Here is a 24,163-nt window from a genome sequence, read left to right as displayed (position 1 = left end):
GAAAATGTTTGTTCTATCTTTTCAATTAAATCAAATGTTTGTTATATCTATTCTTATTACATTTTGTAAAATAAATAATCTACCAATCTATTGATAACAACACAACACAAAAATAAAAATTTTATGAAGAAGGAAATTATTAATGTTTTTACTCATTGTTAGCAATAAATACCTATCCACATTTTTTTCTAGATTTTATCAAACTTCGAACAATACTTCTTTTACGAACAGAACTTCGTACTTCTTGGATACGTAACTATAAGCTGCCAATAAAACAGATTGTTGATAGAAAAAAATAGTACGTAGTATTAAGATTATAGATAGTATTCCTTTTGGCGTGAGAATGGTATACGAAACTTACTTGCTAAAATACCTATATCCCAATAAAAATATTCTTTAACAACTGCTTAAACACGTTAATCGCACTTCGCCTGTGCATTGGCATCGTCTGCCCCTTGCTGCGTTCTACTTAATCCTAAGTTTAAACTAAGCAGCAGATACCTTAGCGCAGTGAATGGACAGGTTAAGACGCATGGCAGTCAGGAGAACATATCGTATCTCGACTTGTCAATTTAATTTATTTTATGTCATTCAGGTTTAGGGGTCGACAAGTCGGACATGCGCCGCATAAAATTCCTACTTCATCGCTGTACGGTAAGGCGTCGCAAATACCCACGGCCTTAACGACGCAGCTGTTCCGAGGAAACTGCCTCTTGCATTCAAGTAGCTCGTGGTCTGGCTCACTCTTGAATGGTCTGCAAAACGTTTTAATTTGAACGCGTTCACGCCGGAGCTGTACGTCTCACCGCAATGGGGAGGAGATTCAAACGCTTTGGGCTGCCTCAATATTCAGTTAGCATTATGAAGCACCGAGACCGGCGCGAGCGTGTTATATAAAAAGGAAGTAGGTTCTGGAACTTTTTCACTCGTAGGGCGGAGCGCCAGTGAAACTACAAACACAATTTAACATCAATTTATTGTAAGTGCGACGCAGAGCGCAGCGAATTCAACTTCCGTTGCATATAATTTATTAAGGTGTTCTATTAAATAGTTATTAGTACAATAAAGTTAAAACGTAAACAAATCAATGATTAAACATATTTTTTTCATGTTTCTACATAAATAACATTGTGAAATAAATATGAGTGCGTGGCGTGTCCGCGCGGGACACGGCAGACTTACAAACAAAACATACTAACAATAATATAAATAAACAAATCTTTGGGATCGCGACCGGGTCCTGCTTCTGCTCCTAATTAAAATTAAATTAAGAATATTATTGTAAAACACACAGGAGAGGAGTCGGCGCCGTGGAGACACGTTTACGGGGGTAACATTCTTAATTATTTTGTCAATCCGCTCAAACGAGCGTGGAGGCTCGGGGGCTTCCGGCTGTCGAGTTCGTGTGCCATTTGCGACCTCAGCATATACTTCCCCAGCGCGTGAACTTGCGGTGAAATGTCGGCGAGTGCGGTGTAACGTCGCACGCGCCGCACGCACACGCGCCAGCCGGCGTGGGCACGCGAACAGTCGTTTTGACCGGAACTCTAAACTTATCAACCTTCAGCTATAACACTACGCTACGGCGGACTTCTAGATTATCGAACGCATCTCGGCATAAAATCTTACAACCTATCAAATCCTATTTGCGTGACGTAACACCGGTCATTATGCGAGTTCCTTTTCAAATGCAAGGAGCTGCGGCCGGGAGCGGTGTCTGCGGGGGCGTGGCTGCACTCAGCGTGCCTACGCCCAGATCTAAAACAAGAAAAATTGAATGCTGTAGTATATACGGCATATTTTCGTTGGCGCTACTAGTTCGCCACTGCAGCGGCTCCAGCAACGAAAGACGAACACAATGATGTTGATGAGGTGGTCGGTAGGAGGACGGAAGGACAGCAAATCACGCACCCGCAGCGTGGCGTCCCAGGAGGCGGTGGCGAGCGCGGTGCCGTCGGGCGCCAAGCGAACGCTGGTGACGCGGTGCTCGTGGCCGCACAGCACGCACACGCGCACGGCGCGCAGGGCGTCCCACGCGCACGCTGTGTAGTTGCTGTACCCGGCGAACAGCAGCCGGCCGCTCACCGACCACTCCACCGAGTTCACGCCGAATATTATGTTCTCCTTCGTGTAACGCGCCACCTGCCCGACACAAATCAGCAGCCTGTGTACTCGCAGCGCTCGGCACGACACCGGGGCGTGGGCGCGGCGGCTCACCTCGCGGTCGGCACGCAGGTCGAAGAGGCGGCAGTAGGAGTCGTCGCAGCCTGTGGCCAGCGAGTCGCCGGAGGGGTGGAAGCGCACGCTGGTGACGTCGGAGTCGTGCGTGTCGAAGGCCTGCACAGCGTGGCCGCTGCGCATGTCCCACACGAGCGCCGCGCGGTCGCACCCGCCGGACACGAAGGTGTCACCCATCTCCGACGCGGCTAGGTCCAGGCAGGTTACATCCGCGCCATGCGCCTGCCGAGCGCGCGCCCGTTAGCAGCAGACGCGACAAAATCAACTAATGTTTTTATAATTAACACAAAAGGGTCCAGCAAGAAGCCAATGTTATTACGGTCAGCAGGTGGCATAAAAAGGATTCATTATTAAAATCGACGTATCAAGAGGTTAAGAGGCAGCACGGGCACCTGGAAGCTCTGCAGCAGCTGGCCAGACTCGACGTCCCAGAGCGCGCAGGTGCCGTCGCCGCCGGCCGTGAGCAGCTGCCGGTCGGTGTTGGGGAAGCGGCAGCATGCCATGTAGGAGGTGTATGTGGCAACCGTGCGCTTGCGCGCTGCCGGCTCCTCGTCGCCGCCCAGCGGGAACACCGTCACCTTGTTGTCCAACCCGCTGCAGATCGTTCGCTATTAGTTTTACACCAAAGAAAAGGATGTCCTGTGTTCAAAAATCATGTAAGAGATTGGATCACTTATTATATACGAGTTTGATAAATAGGTCACGCGCAGCACCGCCGGGTTGCCCGCGCTTGCACTAAGAGCAGCTCGTGCAGCGATACTTGCGCCCAGTGCTTGCAAAGTTCCAAAATTGTTGTAATGTGCATCAGGAGAGTTTGGCGAAATCACTTCAATTTAACATATAATAGAATGATTGCAGACTTACCCGGCGGCCACCATGTTTCCTGAAGGAGCATACGCGCACGCCATCACCCATGTGCTGGGCACGGAAATTGTGAGCTCTTTGGTGGCAGTGAATGCATCCCAAATGATAATCTTACCATCCTGAAACCATGGCATTATTAAGCATTATTGATAACAACTAAGAACTTAACCAGCCCGTGATGGTATTCGATGATGGTACAAGTGTGGAGGGATCAAAGACTCTACAGATAACACTTTCACAACCATAGGAGCACATACTTGTCCAAAAGATAAGAGTTCTGGTCTTCTTACCTGTGATGATGAAACTATATGACGCTTGTCAGAGGACCAGTCGCAACACAGGACCTTGGATTGGTGTCCCTTTAGCAGACGCCGCAGCTTCAGATTGAAGAAGTTGATGGCTTCCAACCGTTCAGCAACGCATGATACTGTAAACATACAATTGTTAATGTAATGGTCAAAGTATCACCGCTGACTTCTACAATGCATTATATTAGGTGTCACATTTACTTAGCTAATGAATATTTTAAAATCATGGGTATTATAAAAGCACCTTGGACTTGAGGAACCAATGCTGGTGTAACAATTTGTCATTTTACCACTTATTAAAATCAGTGTTTTAGTACTAATGACTTGTCGACATAAAAGGCACTGTGGTGTCCATTTGGTCATTCTACTTCAAACCAAAAGCCACTGTTGTTAAGCTCATACGAATTCTGTTTTCCCAAAGCATTTTCTTTATCTCAGTATGACTGCAACACCTATAGCAATATGACATTCACCTACTGGCTAATTGCAACATACGGGAAATCTTTGACTCAACTGTGGAGCATGGTTTTGCCTATGGTAAGCTGATGTTGTTTGCATAGCAATCTACCTAAAAATTGAGTTAACTAAAACCTACACTTATACTGCCACACTTATACTAACAAATGCCACAATACAACATCATTATTTAGTTATTGTCGTTAATAATGCAATGGGTATCATATAGCAAAATTACAGACATCTCGGTCATAGGAAAACTGACAACCAAAAGGAAAAATGTGGTGAATTATGATGAACGCAACATAGCCTAGGTAAACACAGAGGCACATTCTCTTGATTGATGAACAGCGGTGAGCTATTGTTATGTCGGTCTACATATACATCCTATTGTCTAATGCGGGCTTTGAAGCATCCGCAGTGGCGCGGTGTCGTGAGCGCGGCACTCACAGGTCACGTCGTTCAGCTTCTGCCGCTCCTCTTCAAGTTTCTGTTTGAGCGCCTCCGCCTCTCGCAGCAGCGACTGCAGAGTCTCCTCGGGGTTGGCTGCAACCGCCGTGTCGGCCGCCATGGCGCCGCACCGCTCAGGTCCGCGCTTCAACACCACATTATAATAATGGAATGTGTAAATTTCCTAATCAGTTATACGCCTCAAGCAGCGTTGAACCATTCACATCGCGTGAGTCATAATTCAAGTTTAAACGATAAAATCGCCATAAACAACAATCAGTTCAAGGCAGAATCGATAACATTGGGAGTAAAACCCAAACACAGACCATCAATCGACACTTTTGTAGTTTTGATCACAGATCTTACAAATTAACCGTCAAACAATTGTTAGACACAGTTGCCTCAACTAAAAACGTAAGTAAAAGTGCAAGCGGTTAAAATTATTAATATTGGTTTTATAATGTATTAAACGTTGAATATGAAACAGAAAATATCTAATCCGCAGTTAAAAAAGGTGGAGAATTGTCACGCGTCTAAACGTCCGACAACTTTTTAACTTTTTGTGATTGAAGTTGTCGACGGTAAAAAATACTTATGTTTATATTATTACATAAAAATTCCTGCATAATAACGAACACTAATAAGAACAAGAAGAAGTTGGAAAAACAGCGATCGCACAGATCTCTATCGTATAAAAATTTGGTACTGACAACATTTACGTTCAAGTTGTCGAATCGACAGTTGCGATCGTTAAAAAGTTTTAAAGTTTAATTCTCTTTTCATATTTATGTTTATTAGATTTCTTAGTTCTTAAATTAGTCAACCCATACTTCTTGATAAATATGACGCCCCCGCTACATGTGGAAGTAGTGCAAAAAAAAGATAGTTTAATGGACAAAAACTATTTAAAAGAAATTGTACATAAATTTCTGGCAAATTTTACTAGTTTGACTCCTGGTGCTACTATTACTAACCGTGACATGGAGGAAAACGTGCTGCTGTACGAGCACGTGCAATGCATTACCTTCTGCGACGCCGCCCACGACTCCGACGTAGCCACCGTCGACACGGAGCTAGTTTACCATATTTACACGCTGGATTCGTTCGGAGCAGAAACCGATACGATGACTGATAATTCATCCGGTGAAGAGATGGCGGTAGCCGACGTGTGGGCCTTGCCGGCCGAAGAGTTCCACGGACTTTGGGAAAACCTGATATATGATTCAAAAATAAAGGAAGATACGTTGAGGTTCGTTGAAACCGCGTTCGAATTTGCTGATCGCGGTGTGGATCCCAATATCGTCGGATGGAACCGAGTGGTATTGCTGCACGGCCCGCCAGGCACGGGCAAAACCAGTCTATGTCGCGCGCTTGCGCAGAAGCTAGCCGTGCGGCTGTCCGAAAGATTTCCGCGCGCGCGCCTTCTGGAGATTAATGCACACGGCCTTTTTTCCAAGTGGTTCTCAGAAAGCGGCAAGCTGGTGGCCAAACTGTTCGAGCGCATTCGTGAAATAGTGGAGGATCGCAGGCTGCTGGCGTGCGTGTTGGTGGACGAGGTGGAATCGTTGGCGCACGCGCGGCGCGCAGCTCTCGCTGGCCTCGAGCCCTCAGACTCAATCCGCGCAGTGAACGCGATTCTGACGCAGCTGGACCGCTTAAAACGGCACCCTAACGCGCTCGTGTTGACCACGTCCAATGTCACGGGCGCGATCGACGTGGCATTCGTGGATCGCGCAGATATCAAGCGACTCGTGGGCCCGCCAACTGAACGCGCCGCCTACGAGATCCTGCGCGGCTGCTGCGGCGAGTTGATGGGTCGTGGTGTAGTGGCTCCACGTGAGCAGTTGTTTCCGCTGCGTGTGCTGGAGGCGGCGCGTTTCGCCGAAGGTGACGGCTCGCGCGCTAGCCTCCGATTGCGGCGCGTGGCGACCGACGCTGCTGCTGCCGGTCTGTCGGCGCGCGCTCTGCGCCGCTTGCCATTCCTAGCGCGCGCCCTTCACGCTGATTGCGCCCGCGCTCCCTCGCTGCCCACTTTCATAGATGCATTACAGTCCGCGCTCGTCCAGCAGATCCGAGATGCCAGCGATCTCTGCAGCGACGGCGTGGGACCGCCGCCACTCGTGAGAGATCAGTGATCTCCATTGTATATGTGTCATTGGTATAAACTAGCTTTAAGTCTAGCTAATAAAATAAAAAGATATTTTAGTAAATATTATTGGTTACTAATATTAATTAAAATAAATAATACAAAGTGATAATCCACATTTTTTATTCATAGCCTTAGTTTTGGAATTAACAATTTAAATCAATCACTTTGACTAAACAAGTGATGAGTGACCAACCGCAACTCAAGTCAACTTAATGTTTTTGGCACATTATTCCAAGTCTGCTAGAACAACCAGCACAGTACAGAAAAGTTGTACAAAGGAACTTTGTAATTCTTACAGCTAACATTACAAATAAGGTTTATGAAACATTGGTATAAATGATGTTGGTTGTTGATGCGTAAGATGGTGTTGAGTGCGCAGGGAGGGGATGACAGGACCCAGAGCGTGTTGAGGCCGCGGTCAGGACAGGATCCAGAGCATGTTGAGGCCACTGGGACCGAGCGGCGTGCGTGCGAGCGCGGGCGGGTCACGGCGCGCGGCGGCTGCCAGCAGCAGCAGTAGCGCGTGCAGCAGGTTGTTGCGGCCGGGCGCCGCGCTGCCCAGCGCCCCACGCGCCGACACGGCCCACTGCGGCGGGCGCTCGCTTACGCGCTGCAGCGACAGCTCGCCGCCTCCGCCTAGGTACTGCGAGCTAAACGGGCGCGGGTTGCCACTCTGGAGCATCTGCACACATAATAAAGTAGTGTAAACAAGTGCAAGTAAAAGCTTGATGTACAAGTGAGCCTAACAATATGGCTTCGAATTAGTATACTACTTATTTCATCAGATTAGTAAAGTATTAAAAATTCTTAGGTTGCTTGTGTGGTTGGTCACTACACAGAGTCCCAAAGACAGGACCTCTGCATGGTCGAATTAAGTTTAGTGTTGAAATTATATACAAATAATCATTAATTAATATACATATACCGCCATCTATTGGAACATAAATTGTATAGTGTTCCTACCGTCATTGTTATAAAGTGAAATGTAGGTATGTTTCTGAACGTAAATAAAAAGTTAGTTCTGTTCGAATCTCACAACCGGCGTTTTATTATCACATCATTTCATTTTGAATGTAATCTTAAGCTGATAGTATATTACTTTACAACTTCAAAGTGCTTTGAAAATAAGTGATGAAAGAATCTATAACAAAGCTTCTCGTAGTGGTGGTATCGCAGATTCCCACCGGTGACCCGGGAGAGCGACGCGATACCAAAACGCTTTACAATTTTTTCCAAAGGTTTTGAGACAACAGTTATGTTAAGTCATTTTGTTAGTGAGGCTTTAGGGTCAAAATGCCTCATGTGGCTGTCAATCCTCAGCGGAGGGACTGTGTCATGAAAGGATGATTTGTCTTAGCAGCCCACTTGTCTATCCACCTTTACTGAGTGGGCCATTTACATAGCTTGGACTGTGCCGGGGATGAGGGTACCTGTCCGTCGAGGTAGGTGGCGAAGAGGTGCAGGATGATCTCTGCGTCGGTAGGCAGCGAGTCTTCCCAGTCGGCGCCGCCGCCGTTCCAGCGGTAGCTGCTGAGACAGGGAGCTCGCGCCAAGTCGCGTATACGCCGCACCACGTAGCGCTGGTCGGCGAAGGGCTCGAGGTAGGGCAGCAGCGCGCCAAGCGCCGGTATCGTGCCCGACAGAGCACGCAGCCGTTCGCCGCCCAGCCGGCCCAGTTGCGCCTCGCCGCCCGCCAGCCGTGCTAGCGCCGCGTCGGCCGCCGCCATGCCCTCCACCAGCCTCTCCAGGATCGTGATGTGGATCCACTGCGGCACCAACCCGTCACACACGTCAGCCGACAACTATTTTGGCCTAGCTACATCAGCTTAATTGAAGAACTACTAATTCAAAAGTAATAAGTGTCAGCTAACTCAACAAGCCACCCTGATGGAAGAGCACTAAAAGGTCTGCAAAAATTATTAAAACAACAGAACATCATGAGAAACCAAAATTCGGTATCGAACATATGCAACCTGAATAACAATTGCATCTTTGCATCTCTGATAGAAATGGTATCTTTGCAGTCTTGCTGAGACCATAAAGGTACTATTTCTATTTATACTGCCCTCCATGGCACAAAGTAGCAGACAGTCAGTTAAGTGGTTACTTTGAAAGTATTGGAAGCTATTTTATAGCTAGAGGTGACTGGGATTGCAAACACCTTTACTGGGGGTCCAGCCTTATAACTATGTGTGGAAGAACCATAACACCTAGAACTAAAGAAGTGTTGACAATAATATACTAACAACGATCCCAACTGCAGAACCTACTCGTTGGCCAGCCAACCCTAAAAGATTACTATGTCTTGGATTTCATTATTACTAAGTGGTTGTCAAAGATGTACTTTTAAATCAATTCAAGCTGAAGGATTCTTTGAAACACAATCAGATATTCTTGATAGCCAGCATGACATTGCTCAATGTAGTGATGCGGCCTTGTCTTTACAAGAGGCTAATGAATAGACCGTCATTCAGAGACATAATGGGCAATAAATTACTGCAACAAATAGCACCTTTAGACAGAGTCCCATATATTTGAGGCTGCAATGATCTTTGCAATTACATTTCTGTGTGCATGTTGGAGATATACTGTAACGTTGCAAGTTAACGTCCCATAAATCTTAGTTAAAATTTTAACCAAAAAAATATAATCACGAGAAACGTCTCATAAATCGCAATACAGCAAAAAATTGTTCAACCCTTAGCGGGTAACGGTACATCTCAAGTGGCGTGGGGTCGTGGGAGCATGCTATTGGTTTAACGGATCTTTGTTTTTCTAACAAAAATTCCTATGCCCCGCACAAGCACACAGAGTTTACACCAGTGCTCGGGGACAAGGATCCAGGCCTCGGTCGCGTTCACTAGCTAGGTGTCGTCTCACGCACCGACGCACACTCTTTGTGTCGGTTGCGTACACCAGCTACGTGTCTTCTCACGCGCCGGGGCCAATTAGAATTTACGTTATAAATTCACGCCTTGGTCCTATTCATTCTCTGGGCATCATTTAGTTCACGCCACAACCGTTACATCGCCTCGCACCCCAAAGTGGTAAGTGTTGAGCAAATATTATAAAGACATTAATATTATAAGTAGCATTTATCTATAAGTTAGAGCTCAACATTTTGTCTGTGTCCATAGTTCCATCATTATGTATTCATTATTACTTTTCAATTTGTTTATTTGTTTATCTCTCCTATTATTGTTTTACATGCTTTACATTTTGTAACTCCGTTCTGACAGTAAACAATCACATCAACTGCTTTCGGTTTCTGCCCTTCTTTCATTGTAAGCCATCTCCGGACTTACTGTCAGCGGAGCAAATTGTACATATACTTATATATGTATATCATAACTGTGACATTTATTCACAGGTGCGTGTTTTAGACTGCAAGGTTTACACTGCGACTTTTATGCTGCGACTTTTAGACTGCAAGTTTTAGACTGCAAGTTTTACACTGCAAGTTTTACACTGTTGAAACTATATAACCGTGCACCGGAACCGACACATACTGCAACCTACCGGCGCTCCCTGCTCTCGACTTGCTGCCGCCTGACCAGTCCTGGGAGATCGTGCGGCTGGCTACCACCACCATCAGGGGAGTACCGATCTGCGGTTGAAAATTAGACCAGGCCTTCTGCCCACTACCCTTAGTTAATTAAATATATACATACTTTTCTTCTTGTGCCTTTTTGTTGCCCACTACCCATTTTTATTAAATATATATAATTTTCTTCTAATAACGGCACAATACTCCTGAGCCTAAGGACAGTTTACCAAGGCTTAATAAACTGGTGCAATAGCATCAGTGCAGAAGACTTTACAAGATAAGGGCACTGTAATAGATATCCAGAAGATAGAACTTCTTTACAGAGCGCTAAAATCCTCAAAGATTTGATCATAGAAAGGCACCCCAAGCTCAATATGATTCACAAAAAGTACCTAAAAAGCTGTCATCTGTTTGGTCATGTCTTTCAATAGCATTATGAGAACTGGATGTCGCCCTACTTTCCGAAAAACTTCATAGGTGATAGTGTTACAAAACCTGGGGAGCCAAGTCATCACTTATCAACATCTAGACCACTTGCACTTTCACAATATATGGAATTGGGGAAACAATTACTGCTTATTACCAGTGTGCACCAAAGTTCAAATAAAGCAAAGACCAACTTACGAGTCGCAAATTTAAATTCCACTGCGTGAGCTTGTGCGGGTCGACATCTAGCTGCCAGCAGGCCTCCGGCGCGCGCTGCGGCGAGCCTTCCTCGCGCTTACCGCCCTCTGCTGCGAAGAAACAAAACTGTGTACTAACAAACGGAGGCAGACACGCGCGCGTGCGGTCCGGGCGCGTACCTGCGTCCACGGCCGACAACTGGTAGGTGGGCGGGGGGCCGCGTGCACAGCCAGCGCCCGTCGCGCGCTGCGCCTCCTGCTGCACCGCCTGCTGCGCCTCGTGCTGTCTGCGGGAGTGAAACCAATCCTTTTCAATCAATTGCGGACAGTCATCTCAAGAGTAGCTGTGCGGCGTGTCGTGTCGGGAGAACAAGGGCAACGCCGAAGAGGAGTGAACTCACTGCAGATAGTCGCTGAGCGAGCGTCGGTCCGCGATGAAGCGGTCAAGCGCGGGCGCAGGGCGCGCGTGCTGCGGGGCGGCGGGCGAGGGCGGGCTGGGCGGAGCCGCGCCCCTCCAGCGCAGCGGCGACAGCGACAGCTGCGTGTCCGCGGCCGACAGCTCGTGGTCCGCGACGCACTCGCCACCTGCCTCAGTCTCGCTAGACTCCGACAGTACCAGCGATGAATCTAAACAAATAGCGACACTGTAGGATCATTAACAAAGAACCAGTAAACCACCGCGTGTTCTGCAGTATCGAGGTGGACGCGGTTTTGGTCCAGCTCTTCACGGGGCACGGGGGGTTCTCAGAGTACCTTCACTGGTTTAAGCCCACTGTTCTGCATTCGGAGGACTCCGTGTCGACCCTGAATGCCGGTCAGGCATGAAGATTTGGGAGGAGTTAATGGCCTCGCTAATAAAGGAGGACGAAAAGAGACCAAGTTCTTCGAACCTTGCAGCAAAATTGCAGAAAAGCAATCAGTAGAAATAAAAGTTAAAAATAAGAATATGTGAAATGTATAAAGAATAAAATGTATAAAATAGAGAAATGTAAAACCGAGAAACAAGTTGAGGAATGAATGATATCGAATGAAAGAGAAAGGCAGAAGAAATGTGGAAAGAAAAATGAAGTATGAAAAATTATAAGAAGGATGCAAGAAGAGCACAAAAATAAAAGTAATTACAAAAAAATTGTTAAATGAAATAAAATGACCCCAAAGATAGGAGTAAGAGGGGCTCCTAATAGCAGGGGCCATATAATAAAAAATAAGTAAACCACCTAACAAAGTGAGTTTACAGGCCAATAAATAGCGATCCAGCCAACTATAAAAAATCTGTGAAAATCTGATATTGCATGCATCTTGCCTGTTTTGATCCACAACAAAATAATACCTAACCATGAATTTGGTTTCCAACAGTTTTCTTTAATTGCCAAATTGATTCATAGTGACTGACAGTAAAAAAATGCTCTGCTACATTCCTTGACACACAACAGATGTATGGCAAGGTACGGACTTATGAATTCTATATAAAACAAAGCAATTCCTGCTGCATAGTTTGTAACAACTGGTGCAATCTATCTATTGGATAGACTGTTTTAAGTCTAGCAAGCAATAGTAACATCAATTTTCACAATATCTCTTAAAAACCTTAAGGAGTAACTATTACCACTTTTGCGGATGACACAGCTCTCTCAGCAAGCTACAATATCTCTATTATTGCGAGCAGACCATCATATTTAGAAGAATATGTCATGTCACTTGGTACACAGCCAACTCTTGAAATTCGCAAACACCTAAATATTGCAACAGTCAAAGAAGAGATCAGCCCATTAGTTAAATCCCGCCAATGCTGGCTTGCTAACAGTCAACACTGGTCGGCTATCCAAATTCTTACAACAGCAAATATTGTAAAACTGCCATAACATTTGGAAGTTAATGCAACAGACATAGCTGTGTGTGCAAAAGGGAGTATATAATTGGTAGTCACTGTACACACATCTAGTTACAAACAGTAGTCTGATTGTGGACTGCAAACGAATAAAAAGCACTTTTAGTGGTTGCCTCAATGTAAAGCTATGTAAGGCGCATAGTGCGTAGTGGCTGACGCGGCGGACAGACCCAGGTCGGCCTCAGCGAGCCCCAACAGCCGCAGCTGGCGCCGCGAAAGGCGCGCGGGCGGAGGCGCGCGTCGCACCAGAAGGCGAGCGCCGTGCCGCAACGCGCACGCGCATGCCGCGCCAGCCAGCACCAGCTCAGCCGCGCGCGCCGCCGTCGCGGGGCAGCCGCCCGTGCACGTTCTGCGACCACACCGTTACATACATTGCACACTGTGCAAAGCAAAACTAAAAACAAACAGTGCGTAGCTGAGGTTAAGTTTTCACATCAACTTACAAGTCATAGGTGAAAACGAGAAAAACAGCGGCGTTCACAAGAAACCATTTCATGGAAGCGGCACGTTTTCTTTTTTCATAATTAATGTCTATTGTTCTTTGAACTAAATCAAAATTTGGGCCGAAACACCTAAAACAAATCCAAGTATTATTATTAGTATTGCTTGCTCTTAACAAACATAATAATATTGTAGCACTTACATATTAACATTAAAAAAAACTTTTTTGTGAGATAACATATAATTTCTCTTTATTTCTATAAATTCTTCATTTTGTAAAATAAACTGCAAACAAAAACATAATATCAAGAATTTTGTAACTGTCAACAGCCAAGCCAACAATTTTTTTCATGACGAAAAAGGCAAAGGATATCAAACTCGAATACTTAATGCTTTATAATAGTAACGAGAACAAGCTTCAATGAATTTCATGGCACAAAGTAAATTAATCGTGAAAGTAAACTTAATAAATAATATATGATATCTATGAATTAAAATATATTTATAAATTGGTAAAAAATTCTCAATTCTATTAATTCACTTTTATATTCGCGCTTTGTAATAATAAAACTTGAGTTGTAGAATTTAAATGGAAATACTAGTTAAAGCAGACATTTTAAATAGAAAACGTAACGTATCTTATATATACACAAGTTTTTTGGACGTCGTTAATATTTATTGTAAGTTTAAATCATTATATATTTATAAAAATAAAAAAAAGGTGCTTCATTTTATAAGTCCCAAATCTTAGCAGTAAGGAGAAATTCTATAATATTGAGTGACGCGTTGTGCAGCGTCTGTGACATTGAGACTTAGAGCAACTCCAAGCGTCGATGCGGCGTTGAGCTGCTGTTTAGTATATGTATTTTCATCATAGTGTATAGATAGTCGAAGGTTATTGTTTCTTCATTTGGCCATCACGGCGGGATTATATCGAGGTCTCCACTTTAAGAATCGAGAACCTTATTGGTAAAGCGAGGTTCTCTATCCTATCTGAAATAAAGTACTTTTATATGTAGAGAACCCCAAGCGTAGAGTTTAAGAAAAGAGTACTTAAGGAGTAAAGGTTCTTTAACCGAATTAAAATGAAATGCAATCAAGTGGAAATTTATTATGAAATATTTGTATTTGTCAAAGTTACAGCGCTGTTTTTATAACTGAACGTATAATATCGATGATAATTTTATCGTCCTATTGTGCTTCAGCCGTTGCGCAGAATCCGATGTTTGTCAGCTAGACGATTATTTTGGCGCCGCCCGCGACTTGCGAGTTAGCGCTCGCGTGATGCTTACAGGTCCACGTGTGACGGCCATAAGACCAATAAGCAATGATGGCTCATTGTATAGAGAGCACCAGAATTTTGCTATTGAAGAGGCAGTCTTTTGTGGTTAAAGGTGTGACTATTTCAAAATCTGCGCAACGTTTTTAACAATTGCTTGTACATCTTTTTAAAATATTGAGAGAAATGTTTAGTGGTACTTAAAAAGAAAGTTTTACACGAGAGGAACGAAAAACAGAAGCGATACAATTGCCCACCGGTTCCAACAATTTTTTGAATTTTTTACTCAAATGATTAGCAAGTCTGATTCTGTTAAAGAACCCCTGCCGTGTTTGTCGGACACATTGCACATAGACGTACAGGGTGATTAGTAAAAAGCATCAACGGGGTGAATGGATACCTTTTTTTACACCTAGTTTCACTTTTCGCTCCATATAGTGTCCACTCTAAAACTCTATTGGGATGAGCCAGGCCAATAATTTTTGAAAGTTAAAAGTCTAAAAGAAGTGTTTTATTATTTCAAAAATTATTAATTTTTGGATAGGGCGCACCATACAATAATTGATAGCTAGTGAGGTATACATTGGATTTAAAACATTTACACTAATGTCCATTCACCGCGTGCACAAGCCTCGGCAGCTCCTGCATCGTGTGTGAACTCGTGTTGACGGTGACCAGGCAAATGAACTGCAGCTTAATTTCACGGGGTCGTGTAATAAACTAAGCCAATAATAATAAACAGTTTATTTAACAACGAAGCAGGTTTTAACATGTCAAGAGCGTCGCGGGCCGGGCAGCGGCGCCGCGCTCGGAACCGTCGAGTTTAATTCGCCTCTGAATTTCTCACAGCTTCTTCTCCAGTTGCCGCTGTAACACTTGAGCACCCCACAAATGTCAGATCTTAGGGATCAGTCATTCATGTGGTGGTCCTTTGGCGCAGCGGCGAGGCCGCCCAGACCGCCATGCTGCATGTTGCGCGTGGGCCAACACGTCGTCGCAATCGTTTACATAAAACAACATTGCAAAACTACTAACTAATATTGCTACTATAAAATAAAAACCCGTTCCAATTAAACTATACTACCCGCGTCCCAAAACCGCGCGACCAGCGACACTCCCCCCCCCCCCCCCAAACCATCAATACCGGATCCGTAACATGTCCAATGAAAATAATAGTGTATTGCTGAAAAATAACATTAGCCAATATCCTTAACGGTGCAAATCCTCTGCTCGCACTGCCCGCACGACCGCGACGGTCACGCACCGCCGGGCCGTGGCACCGGCATGGCTAAGGAGCCCTTGAAGGCAAGGGCGATAGGACGATTACCGGGAGATGTTAGTGATCAACACAACTAACACTCTTTTTCCAAAAAGCTTCGAAATGGATGGCTTTGGTTACTAAAATTACTGAGCGATGTGAAACTCTCACCACACTAGGAGACCGACAAGTTCTAAGGTCGATTGAGTCGACATCTGCGGCGTGGCGCCGGGGCCCGCAGTCGTAGCCGCGAGCGGAGGTGAGGGCCACGACGGCTCCGTCGACAACGACATCTAAACACCACACCTTAACAAGCAAACCCTAACGGAACATCAAGTCGGCCCCAATAAATTGCTTACGAGCGCTTTGTCATCAAAAAAGGTCACTACTGTTCGAGCTGCGCCGAGCGTTCAATAAGAGTACTTCCGCGGCTCGTTATTTTGTCTACACGTCAGGAGTCACTAGAGTGAGGGGGCGGCAAGCGGCACCCCTAGAGGGAGTAGAGGTGGAGGTCCACGCCCCAGCCGGTTGGCGATGTCCACGGCGGCAGCTGTTGCAGCAGGCGGCGGTGTTCATCCGACAGGGCCTGCTCGCCAAACAGGCTGTGTCCCGCTACCGACAAGTCCACCCATTTTTCTGGCTCTTTCGTCAGGTCGTGCTGAAAAACGAACATTGTAACTTCAGGTATTGAAATATACACATTCGAACAAATAGCAGGCGCGGGCGTGTCGCACCTGTAAGTGGAATTGAAGGCGCGCGCGGCCGGCTGGTTCAGCGCGGGCGTGGTGCACCGTCACGAAGTAGGTGCGGCGCAGACCCCAGCGCGGCCCCTCCTGCAGTTTTTCTAGCTCCGAGCACCACGACACCCAAGCGCCCTCCACCGGCGATATTACCAAAACCACGTGCTGCGGACCTGCACACGAGAGCGTTTCAGAGACGCGCGCGGTTGGAGCTAGTGGGGCGGGTGCCGAGGGGCGCGCACCTGCGAGGTCGAGCAGCAAAATGCGCGTCGTGCCGTTGAGGCGCTGCAGGCTCGGCGCGGCGCGCAGCAGCGTGCGCGGCGGCCCGGCGGCGGGCAGCGAGTGCCCGCGCGCGATCAGCTGCCGCACCGGCAGGTAGTATGGCGCGCCGCAGTACACCCAGCGAGCGCACTCCTCCACGCTGCTGGCGCGCGCTTCCTCGATGCCCTCCACTGCGTACAGCGATCCACACATAGTGAGAGCGCGCACACATATCAAGACTGAGGTGAAAGTTTCGCTAGATTGTAGCGTACCGTATCCCTCGAGCGAGTGCGGCGTGTTGGCGTCGATCTCCGGGATCCAGAAGAAGTTGTCGACGGAGGCGCGCGCGTGGTCTGTGCGGCGCGTGTGGAACAGCAGCACGCGCTGCGGACGGTCGGCGCTGTAGGCGGCGCGCGGGCCCCCGGTCGCAGCCAGAGCCGCGCCCGCCAGCGCCACGCATGCCAGCCCGCACAGCTGCACGCGGACCGTGCGCGGGATAAAACTTTATCAAACGTATCGTAGCGGCAGAGTACCGTAAGAACAGATTTGTGGGCAAAGCTATGGTCTGGTATTACTCCGCGTGCTATGCAAATCCAGACAGGTCACTGCATGCTCGCGATACCGCCACCAAGTAAATTTTCATTGGATGCGTTACTGGAAATTTTTGACGGACCCTACGCTCATTCTACAGCCTCTGCGTAAGCGATTGTAACATGGTGATTACCCAAATAATAATGCACAATACTGCACTTAGACTAAACTCTTGCAGCGCCTTGTTGCCACGGACGCTATAAAATTGTTAATGCTCCCGGCAAAGCACCCGACCGTGCCGAAACAAATGACAAAGTCGCGTCACTACTATCTGTTAATCCCCGAGCCACGGCACAAAAATAATCGTCATATTATATTTAAAAAAATCCAAAGCCTACCGTTCTCGTTGGTCTCAGGACACCGCCTCTAGAAGCTTTGGGAATAAGGGAAAACGGTTAGTGTGAAGACATTAGCAACCAACCATTTTATTGACATTGTCAGCGGCCACCACTAGCGGCAGCATCCAGCTTAGCGTGGTCAACGTCAGCAGCGCCACCAGTAGCGCCATCAGCACCTGCAACACTCGCCCGGCTATGAATTGCGGCGGTGCCGAACTTCGATACTTTTGTGCTCGTTTGTGTAGACTGCACTAGCGTCTGCCAAGTATTCAAGGAATGTCCCATTTTTGCAATTAAACGTTCTGATGCCGTTTTATTGCCGGGCACTCGGATCAAAGTCAAATCGAATCCGCAAGTAGGAGTCGATAGATTTCGTTGGACTTGAAACAAATTCTGTGTAAAGTACCTACACAGTACTCACGTCGGTCGGCAGCGGCGGAGTGCCGGCGCGCCCCATGATGGGAACAAACATCTCGATCGAGGCCAGCGCGAGGTACGCCGTGTGTGCGGCCGGCAGCGCAGCGCCCAGCGCCCACAGAAGCGCGCGCCGCCCTCCCGTAGTGCGCGCCGCGCTCGCGCACACGTCCGCGCCAGCGCAGCCCGCCACCCACAGCAGCGGCACGAAGCCCGAGCGGAGCCCGCGCGCCGCGCAGACCGCTAGCGCCGCGCCGCTCCACGCGCACGCGGCATCGGCGCAGGCGCGCGCGCGCCACCAGCCGCGCACGCCAGCACCTCGCGCGCCCACGCAGCGCGTCCAAGCCGCTCGTGTGCCCGCCCAGCACCCGCACGCCGCTGCACACAGCCCTCGTGAACGCCGCGTCAGCACGGCGCGCACCTCGCTCCCCGCCACCGGCACTCACCCGGCAGCACGTACAGCGGCACCAGCAGCCACGGCCGAGAGTAGAACGAAAGCCGCGCTCCCGCAGCGTGCAGCACCGCGCCCATCGCCGCGCTGGCCGCCAGCCCTGTCGCCGCTCCCGCGCCCACGGCCGCCATGCCACCGCCCACCACGCGCGCCCACGCGCCACGCTCCAGATACACTGCCGGACACTACGGCTCAGACGCGATAGACAGTGTGCGGCGGCAAGCGTTTAGCGTTTATTGAACTGTTGGCCAATTGGCTTTAGCAATTGCAGCGGAATAACATGACGGTTTACGTTGCTCCCGGGCGTCGCGTGCGGTCAGGTGTAGGCGCAGCAGCAGCAGCGCGCAGGTGAGCGCAGCGGCCATCATCGCGGCGGGCGGGCGCGCCGCCACCACCACCACGCCCAGCACGTCGAAGTATACGGGCGTGCCTGCGCCGCGTTCCGCTTCGCGCTCCAGCTGTGGGCTGCCCAGCAGCCCTGTGCACGCACACGGTTATGCTTCGTCCGGCCTTACGTAACGGTTGCTGTACAGCTGAAGCGGCGCACCTTGCAGCAGCGCGAGCACGTTGTCGCCGGTGCGCTGCAGCGCGGCCAGCGGCACCCGCTCTGCAGTGTCCAACCGTGTGTGATACACGTAGCCGTTGCTGCTCCACGCCAGGTCCACGCCTGTAAGCCGCCGCCGTGTCCCCGCACATGATATGTTTCCGTCGGTACTACGGTCGCTTGCCCCGTGTTCACGAGGCGAGAGCTGCCGTGCACGGACTCACCCGAAAGGCCGCCGAAATCCCTAAAGATGCGGAAGTCTGTGTCAGCGGGGATGAGCCCGCTCTGGAACAGCTCCTGCGCCAGCGACGATGCGAATGGGTGCGGCACGGCGCCCGCGTACACCTGCACAGGCGCGTATTGTATGATGCAGTCAGTGGGAGGAACAGTGGGTGGAAGCTCCGTGGGGCTTACCTCTAGCATCCAGGGGTCGTGTGGGCCAGCCTGGAACAGCACCTCGCGCCCTCCCGCACCGCACGCCTCCAGGTTTACGAACGCACGCACGTCGCGCGCCCACCTGCACGCGACCATTATAAGTATTGCACTGAGTCCGTACGACGCAGCAGTCGCTACACAGGCTTGCATACTTGTGCGTGGTGATGAAAGCGTGCGATGCCTGCAGGATGTTCTCCTCGGCGCCGTTGAACAGGCACACGAGGTCGTGGCGTAGTGGGCGGGGCGCGGCCAGCAGGGCGCGCAGCGCCTCCAGCGCAACCGCGCAGCCCGCGCCGTCGTCGCTCGCGCCTACGTACACACACGCACGCACGTACGTGAGCAACGACAACTTTAAATTATATGTCACGCACAGCGCTGCCACCCCGCGCTCGACGCCGCACGGTCTAAACTCGGCCGATGAAAACAAATGGAATGTTCGGCCGCATGGGCTGTACAAGCACAAGGCACGTGCGGCGCTGGGCGGTGCGGGGCGGTGCGGGGCGGTGCGGCGCGGCGCGGGGTGGCGCGCCGCGGACGGGGCGCGACTCTCACCGGGGCTGTCGGGCACGGTGTCGAAGTGACAGTTGAGCAGCAGCGCGGTGCGTCTGCCGCGCGCGCCCGCGCCGCTCGCCCGCGCCACCACGCTCTGCACGTCGCGGTACACGTTGTTCATGCCTGCCACGCGCACATGGACAATTATTCATAATGTTATACTTCTCGGTGGCAAATTAATGATCAACGGTCGTGTGTTATCACAATAAACGGAGCTCCCCTGGAATACCAATGTTCAGATTAATAATATAATAATAGTAATAATAATACAATAAAGCTACGTTCTAATCGTGTCTTGGTTTGTGAATCACAGTGAAATACAATGAAATTTTATTTCTGTGATCATTTTCACGACTGTCGCCCACGCTGGTCGCTGTGATGACCCGATGCGATTCATTTGAATACCCGTCAGTGAAGGCCGTTCACTCCTGATATTTTTGAAATTCTTCACCAGCTGTGTAAGCGGCATTAAAGCAACAGAGACGGAGAGGCGGCGAAAGAGCTAATTAGGTCATGTGCGCTGGATCTGCGATTATTGCGACTTCCATTAAACTATTGTCTGCTGCCCACGCGCCGCCCACGCTGTGCAGATGTTCATTCTATGTCCGCGCTCGCGCTGACGTCACGCAGGTTACAAATGACGGAAAAAAGAGATGAGGAATTTACAAGCCCGGGGGATTTGAAGAAACTACGAAACGTACATCGTTTGATAGTAATCTATAAACATAATCGTCCTGCGCAGCACGGCGTGTTTGAACAATACAAAGTATCGCGCATGGTGCTGACCGTCCAGGAAGGTGAGCGGGAAGGCGCCGCTGGCTGTGTGCACGTCCACCTGCAGCCGGTTGTGCGGAGAGGCGGCGGCGGCCACGCGGCGCAGCGCCTCCAGCGCCCAGCGCACCGCCAGCACCTCGTTCTCGTAGCTGCCCGCCACCTGACACAACATCACATCCGCACGGGCGATCAGCGCTTCGGCTCATGCCTCTCCTCCATCAAAGAGATTTAATTTACAGATGGACAACTAAATCTGGAGAATTTTGTTTGTGAGAATGAATCCAATGATTGCTGGGGCAAAGAAAAATGGCACCAGTTTGGACAACTTCACCTGGGGCTGTTGCCGTTCCGGGGCCGCAAAGTTAAATGGACTATCCGTACAATTGCGTGTACACGTACGCAAATCCGGACGTGTGTGTACACCCGCTGCTCGTTACTCACATCACATCGTCAACTTTCACTTGTGTTGGGCAGCAGTGAAAGTTCGATCGATGGCAGTATTTGCCGGGTACAAGGCAGGCCAAGGTCTCTTTAAAGGTAGCGAAGCTCGGGGACTCTTGGGGTAAACTCGGCTCGGGTTCCTACAAACTAATAGTTTACCTTATTGGGAGGTCACCGAGCTCTTAGATCGCTTCGTCGGATGTTCCATGGAGTGACTAAGTTCAATGGTTCCCTAGAGGGGACCTCGCCTTGTCCTGTCCGACACGAGAGCGCCCGAGAGGGTCGAACCTCGACTCGGTGGCTTGCTCTAGTCTGGCTCATAACACTAGTATTGAACGCGCTGGAAGGTGCCGCGTACCCTGGGCCCGATAGCGGTGAGGTTGACGAGGTGGGCGTGCGCGCGGAAGGCGCTGAAGGTGTGCGGCGGGCCGGCGCGCGGCAGCGGCAGGCGGTGGCCGGCGTGCGCGGCCAGCAGCAGCAGCAGCGCCGAGCTTAGCGCCGCGCCGCACGCCCAGCGCGCCGCCACGCCGCCGCGCCGCGTCTTCTCCGCGCCACCACCCTGCGACAGCCGCGCCGCTCAAACGACCGAAAGTACTTCAATCCCTTAAACCTTACTTATACTTAACTAGTTTTCAAATAAATAAGTAGTGGCAAATAATGAAGTGCGTAGGTCAGCCCCCTTAGTGCAGCAGAACAGATGGCAGATGGGACCTTAAGGTTCTGAAGTGTACAGTTGCCCACCTAGTGCAGCAGGGGACGTCTGCCCAAAAGATGAACAGATGACTTTATAAAGGTTGTTGGAAGTGACTTTATGCAGGCTGCATCCAATGAGTCCTATTGTAAATCTTTGGGGAAGGCCTATATATCCAGCAGTAAACATTCTATGGCAAAAATGATGATGGAACAGTGTGTGGTTCCAAATCAGATATCAAATAAAACTTTAAGAAAACATTCCTCGCCCCTCAACTAGCTGCTACTGCTCTATTTTAGAGTGATGGGGATTGAGAAATAGGGTTACATGATAAACATCTTGTCAGTGGTATGGCCACCACCAGTTGCGTGAACTATATTAATGTAATTTAATGAATCTTGTTCTTTGTTAGCACTTTGTTTTGTATCTGTGACATGACTACATACAATGAATACAGAGGTCTTGACTACACAACAATACCTATATTTTAAACATACCTATTTGTGTGTTTCATTTTAATTTAAAGAATTAATTTTCGCATCATTTTACATAAAATATATGCTATAGCATAGTGTGTCAAGGCTTGAAATTTCTTCTCGACTTCAAATCCACAACAAATCAAAGTAATTACTGTATTAAAGATCTTTTATGCAGCCGCAGTTTGACTGTTTCAAGTGAATTTAAATCAAAATACTTGTGTGTCAATGCAAATAAACACAATTTATAGAGTGAAAATGAGAAAATCTTCATTGTTCACAATATGTACTGGCAGAAATTTAATAAAGTGAACAATCAATCTCCCTCAAATTTAGATAATTGTGGGGATAGGCAAAGACATGTAATCAATCAATTGGATGTCCTCCATTGGGCCAAAATGTTATAAAAGAAATGGATAAAAACTTTGACAATAAAGCAAATTTTTATTTTCTTTAAGTTATGTTCTGCTTAATTTCTATTTTTGTATATAAGTAAACAAATTTAGATCGATCTTGAGTTTCTTAGGATGTCAGTATTTTGGTTTTAAACTTTGTAATGATGTAGAACATAGGTGCATTAATTAAAAATATTAATGAGTCCTTGATAATTTAAAATGTATAACTTGTTTTTAACTCGTTTAAATAGAAGGTTTTCCTCTTTTAAAAAAACGTTCCAAAGCAATGACAACCTATTTAACCTTACATTCGCCGATTGCCTTCCCGCGCATAAGCCAGTTGTACGTAACTTCAATTTCCTACAACTTCGAGATAGTGAATGTGACCAAAAAAAAAAAGAAATAAAGGATAAGTTTTTTATACAACCTCACCGTTGTTTTAGAATTCATTAGAAGTTTACTAATAAGCGGCAAATTCACAGCATTCAAGGGTGAAACGGGTTTGATACATAGATATCAAAATAATTTTCAAGTGGTGTTATATCATAACTTTTGCCGCATTATTATACTTCAATAAAAATCCGGTTTATTTCATTTCAATGATACTCAGGCGACTACTACTGCACTCTCGACTGTGGCGAGACCACTAGTCGCACAGGCAACTGTCAGACGCGACAGCGACTCGGTGCAGTGATGTAATCGACGACCGCGCTCTGCAATAGACAATACCGTATTACTATTTCGCCAATAAAGGGGTTGAATTTTTTCTTGGTACCATTATTTTAAAGAATAATTTTTATTTTATTTTACATATAAAATGAATATAAATAATATAAAAAAATTCTACTTTATGAATTAGATGTAAGAGTGATGCGATTAACGGTCACGTGGGTAAGAGCTTGGTGTTTGAGTGGCGCGCGATATGCACGCCACAAGACTCTGTTAGAAGAATATTTGAGAAAAAGTAATGATAAAGCTATCCAAGCAGTTTTATAAGTAACAATTTGCTTCAAAAAATTTTAAAGTGTGGTTATAATCATAAAAGCGATTATTATTCCTCTCTATTCGTTAAAGGTCGGTAAACTATAGACAAAAAGCTTTAATTATAATAGCAATAAATTTTATTTCGGAGATATTAAAACAGAGATTATTACAAACACGTCTAAACTCAAAATACTTTAGAAATGTATGTTTAATACCTTTACTTTTCTTTAACGCCTTGAAATGACAGAATTTCATCCGAGATTGGTTAATTTTAATTTTTCTAGTTAACTGAGTCTCATTTTCAGTGTTTCAAGTAGAGTAAGAAATAATATACGTTTACATATCTGCCAAAGTCATGAAATTAGCACAGTGCGTACTTGACTAAATATATTGTTAGGTATATAAACTAGTAGTAAAAAACAAAAAACTATTTTTGACGCCTTTTTAACCTTTGGTTTAATAAGGTGCATTAAATATTTACATCCTAATTATATTCAAAGAGTTTATTTCCAATTTTTTAGCATAATAATTACATTGTGTTATGTCCGGTTTTGAAATATTCTGTTGATGGTTGT

At 47.5% G+C, this 24,163-nt stretch overlaps 4 protein-coding genes across 5 annotated transcripts; 1 reads left to right on the top strand and 3 right to left on the bottom strand.

The window, feature by feature from the left end:
- Positions 1–959: 959 nt before the first annotated feature.
- Gbeta5 (guanine nucleotide-binding protein subunit beta-5) lies at positions 960–4,648 on the bottom strand. Its single transcript, XM_068764197.1, has 7 exons — positions 4,317–4,648; positions 3,393–3,529; positions 3,103–3,221; positions 2,631–2,832; positions 2,218–2,460; positions 1,912–2,142; positions 960–1,758 (listed from the first exon to the last, which is right to left on the bottom strand). The coding sequence occupies exons 1-7, from the start codon at positions 4,435–4,437 to the stop codon at positions 1,747–1,749; spliced, it is 1,065 nt and encodes a 354-aa protein (XP_068620298.1). The 5' UTR covers positions 4,438–4,648; the 3' UTR covers positions 960–1,746.
- Positions 4,649–5,057: 409 nt separating this feature from the next.
- On the top strand, positions 5,058–6,549 carry pch2 (pachytene checkpoint 2 protein). Its single transcript, XM_068764263.1, has one exon. The coding sequence runs from the start codon at positions 5,159–5,161 to the stop codon at positions 6,449–6,451; it is 1,293 nt and encodes a 430-aa protein (XP_068620364.1). The 5' UTR covers positions 5,058–5,158; the 3' UTR covers positions 6,452–6,549.
- A 29-nt stretch (positions 6,550–6,578) lies between these two features.
- On the bottom strand, positions 6,579–13,279 carry LOC137921486 (transmembrane protein 209). 2 transcript variants are annotated; one of them, XM_068764261.1, is made up of 8 exons: positions 13,167–13,279; positions 12,967–13,095; positions 12,694–12,872; positions 11,037–11,262; positions 10,816–10,922; positions 10,637–10,746; positions 7,896–8,231; positions 6,579–7,147 (listed from the first exon to the last, which is right to left on the bottom strand). In XM_068764261.1, the coding sequence occupies exons 1-8, from the start codon at positions 13,202–13,204 to the stop codon at positions 6,884–6,886; spliced, it is 1,389 nt and encodes a 462-aa protein (XP_068620362.1). In that variant the 5' UTR covers positions 13,205–13,279; the 3' UTR covers positions 6,579–6,883. The 2 variants fall into 2 exon arrangements, with proteins under 2 accessions (XP_068620362.1, XP_068620363.1); XM_068764262.1 differs by having other exon boundaries at positions 10,637–10,743.
- A 1,521-nt stretch (positions 13,280–14,800) lies between these two features.
- LOC137921743 (endoplasmic reticulum metallopeptidase 1-like) lies at positions 14,801–21,496 on the bottom strand (the record flags this gene model as incomplete). Its single annotated transcript, XM_068764562.1, has 15 exons — positions 14,801–16,159; positions 16,236–16,414; positions 16,484–16,693; positions 16,775–16,976; positions 17,515–17,607; positions 17,853–18,223; positions 18,292–18,471; positions 18,589–18,774; positions 18,844–18,963; positions 19,065–19,185; positions 19,255–19,357; positions 19,428–19,584; positions 19,828–19,950; positions 20,614–20,761; positions 21,401–21,496. Coding segments are annotated over 15 exons (2,457 nt in total), but the record flags the coding sequence as incomplete, so codon positions are not given.
- Between the last annotated feature and the right edge of the window lie 2,667 nt (positions 21,497–24,163).

This window comes from Battus philenor, unplaced genomic scaffold (genome assembly GCF_028537555.1).
Source record: "Battus philenor isolate CCGP_79_NKW_IND1 unplaced genomic scaffold, ilBatPhil1.0.hap1 SCAF_19, whole genome shotgun sequence".
NCBI classification, from domain to species: domain Eukaryota; kingdom Metazoa; phylum Arthropoda; class Insecta; order Lepidoptera; family Papilionidae; genus Battus; species Battus philenor.
This window is presented reverse-complemented; position numbering and strand designations above follow the sequence as displayed.

Bases quoted from the DNA above. Each gene is read 5' to 3' on its own strand.
- Gbeta5 (XM_068764197.1), bottom strand. From the start codon at position 4,437: ATGGCGGCCGACACGGCGGTTGCAGCCAACCCCGAGGAGACTCTGCAG. The intron at 2,833-3,102 runs GTAAGTCTGCAA...AACGATCTGCAG, and splicing joins GGAAACATGGTGGCCGCCGG to CGGGTTGGACAACAAGGTGA. The intron at 2,143-2,217 runs GTGAGCCGCCGC...TGTGTCGGGCAG, and splicing joins ACCTGCGTGCCGACCGCGAG to GTGGCGCGTTACACGAAGGA.
- pch2 (XM_068764263.1), top strand. From the start codon at position 5,159: ATGACGCCCCCGCTACATGTGGAAGTAGTGCAAAAAAAAGATAGTTTA.
- LOC137921486 (XM_068764261.1), bottom strand. From the start codon at position 13,204: ATGTTATCTCACAAAAAAGTTTTTTTTAATGTTAATAT. The intron at 11,263-12,693 runs GTCTGTCCGCCG...CTATTTGTTTAG, and splicing joins GCTCGCTGAGGCCGACCTGG to ATTCATCGCTGGTACTGTCG. The intron at 10,923-11,036 runs GTGAGTTCACTC...TCACTCCCGCAG, and splicing joins TCGCTCAGCGACTATCTGCA to ACAGCACGAGGCGCAGCAGG.